Below are 2,846 nucleotides of genomic sequence, written 5' to 3'. Positions count from 1 at the left end.
CCTGACAATTTAAATCAATGTTCAAGTAAAAAAAAATTGTTTATTGTAAAGAATAATAAATACTTTTTTTTTTTTTTTTAAAAAGGACATTAAAAAAATAAATAAATAAATAAATAAAATAATAATAATAATAATAATAAATACATTTTAATTTAATTCTTCATTTTAGCTTCTGTTTTTTTTCGACGAAGAATATTTGTGAAATATTTCTTCAAACTTATTATGATTAAAATTCCAAAAAAATGATTCTGGCAAATCTAGAAAATCTGTAGAATCCAATTTAAATCTTATTTCAAAGTCTTTTGAATTTCTTTAAAAAAAAAAATTCTGGAAAATCGAGAAGAAATAATGATTTGTCTTTGTTAGAAATATAGCTTGGTCCAATTTGTTATATATTCTAACAAAGTGCAGATTGGATTTTAACCTATTTAAAACATGTCATCAAAATTCTAAAATTAATCTTAATCAGGAAAAATTACTAATGATGTTCCATAAATTATTTTTTAAATTTTTTCAAAAAGATTCGAATTAGCGAGTTTTTCTCTTCTTTTTTTCGGTAGAATTTTGAATTTTAAAGAGTCGAAATTGAAGATAAACTATGTTTCAAAATTGTCATTTTTTTTCGTGTTTTCTTTTCATTTAAACCGTTCAATTAAGTGTATATATCATTAATTATTAATAATAACATAGAGTTAAAGGTAAATTGAGCAAATTGGCTATTTCTGGCAATTTATTTAAGTGTGTATCAAACTGGTAGCCCTTCATATTGTAGTATTTACAACAGAAGCTAGCTTTTTTGGCACATTTTGCAGGTATCAGTCATATTTTGGTAGTTGCTAATTAGCATGCTAGCATTTGAAACACATTTTTTAGGTACACACCTCCAACGCACACTATAGTTAGCATTTTTAGCACGTTAAAATTAGCATGCTAGTTTTTTTTTTTTTTTAGCTAATTTAGCAGGTATACACCTCAGTGTCATATGTTGCTAACTGCTAGCATTCTATTGTTAGCATGTTAGTATAGTACTGTTTGCATGTTAGCTTTTTTTTTTTAGCTAATTTAACAGGCATACACGTCAGTGTCATATGTCGTATTTTACTAATGGTAACTGTAAGTATGCTGTTGTTAGCATGCTAGCCTTTTGAGCTAATTTAAAAGGTATAAACCTCAGTGTCATACATCGCATTTTACTAATGGTAACTGTAAGCATGCTGTTGTTAGCATGCAAGCATTTTAAACACATTTTAAAGTAATATATTTTGGTGCTACGCACATTGCAGTTAGCATTTTTAGCATGTTAAGATTAGCATGCTAGGTTTTTTTTAAGCTAATTTAACAGGTATACACCTCAGTGTCATATATGTTGGTATTTTACTACTGCTAACTGCAAGCATGCTATTATTGCATGTTAGTATGGTACTGTTAGCATGCTAGCTTTTTTTTTTTAGCTAATTTAACAGGCATACACGTCAGTGTCATATGTCGTATTTTACTAATGGTAACTGTAAGTATGCTGTTGTTAGCATGCTAGCCTTTTTGAGCTAATTTAAAAGGTATAAACCTCAGTGTCATACATCGCATTTTACTAATGATAACTGTAAGCAGGCTGTTGTTAGGATGCAAGCATTTTAAACACATTTTAAAGTAATATATTTTGGTACTACGCACATTGTAGTTAGCATTTTTAGCATGTTAAGATTAGCATGCTAGGTTTTTTAAAGCTAATTTAACACGTATACATCTCAGTGTCATATATGTTGGTATTTTACTACTGCTAACTGCAAGCATGCTATTATTGCATGTTAGTATGGTACTGTTAGCATGCCAGCTTTTTTTTTTTAGATAATTTAACAGGTATACACTTCTGTGTCATATGTCGTATTTTGACTACTGGTAACTGTAAACATGTTGTTGTTAGCATGCTAGTTTTTTCAGCTAATTTAACAGGTATGAACCTCAGTGCCATATGTCGTATTTTCCTAATGGTAACTGTAAGCATGCTGTTGTTACCATGTTAGCATAGTACTGTTAGCATGCTAGCTTTTTTTAGCTAATTTAAGAGGTTTAGTGGTATACACTTCAGTGTCATGTCGTATTTTACTAATGGAAACCGTTAGCATGCTGTTGTTAGCATAACTTACAACTTTAGAAGTGACCCAAACTTTTAATTTATATACATTGAGTTATTTTTACGCAATGCCCTTTTTCTCTTTGTGGACAGATCAACCTTGGATCTGGAACATTCCGTACGGCCAGGCTCCAGACACACATGGCAACGTCTGGGTTCCCTCCTAAAATTATTAATAATAATAATAAAAACACACAAATGTTGTTGTTTTTTACTGGGAACACGTGAGTTTCTATGGACGCCCCTTTCTGCCACTAAACAAATATATAAACACCAATGGTAAATCATAATTATGAGATAAAATAGGAAATTATGAGAGAAAAAAATTGAAATTATGAGATAATTTTTTTTTTATTATGAGATAAAAAGTCATATATATGAGCTAAAGTGATAACAGTATTTATGAGATTAAAAAGTCAACATTTTGAGATTAAAAACAGTTATGAGATCAAAAAGTAAAATTATGAGCTAAAAATGATGATGTAAAAAAGTCATAATTCCTAATTCTGAGATAGAATGTCGAAATTCTCAGAAAAAAAGTCATATTTATAAAGATCATATATGACATAACTCAAAATTATGAGATCAAAAGTCATAAATATGAGATCAGAATTCGAAATTATGAACTAAAAGTCTAAATAAAATTAAAAATAGTTTAATTAAAAGTAATAATTTCATTAAAAGTAATTATGATATTAAAAAGTAGACATTTTGC

At 28.4% G+C, this 2,846-nt stretch overlaps 1 protein-coding gene across 2 annotated transcripts in view; it reads left to right on the top strand.

Annotated features, from left to right (window-relative positions):
- tdp1 (tyrosyl-DNA phosphodiesterase 1) overlaps window positions 1-2,352 on the top strand; it is a 44,002-nt gene extending 41,650 nt beyond the window's left edge. For both annotated transcript variants that reach the window (XM_062020729.1, XM_062020720.1), the window contains exon 17: window positions 2,225-2,352. In XM_062020729.1, coding sequence (XP_061876713.1) covers window positions 2,225-2,298 — 74 coding nt within the window. In that variant the 3' untranslated portion in view covers window positions 2,299-2,352. The remainder of the gene's footprint in view (window positions 1-2,224) is intronic.
- The last annotated feature ends 494 nt before the right edge of the window (window positions 2,353-2,846 follow it).

This window comes from Entelurus aequoreus, linkage group LG02 (genome assembly GCF_033978785.1).
Source record: "Entelurus aequoreus isolate RoL-2023_Sb linkage group LG02, RoL_Eaeq_v1.1, whole genome shotgun sequence".
Lineage (NCBI taxonomy): Eukaryota > Metazoa > Chordata > Actinopteri > Syngnathiformes > Syngnathidae > Entelurus > Entelurus aequoreus.
This window is presented reverse-complemented; position numbering and strand designations above follow the sequence as displayed.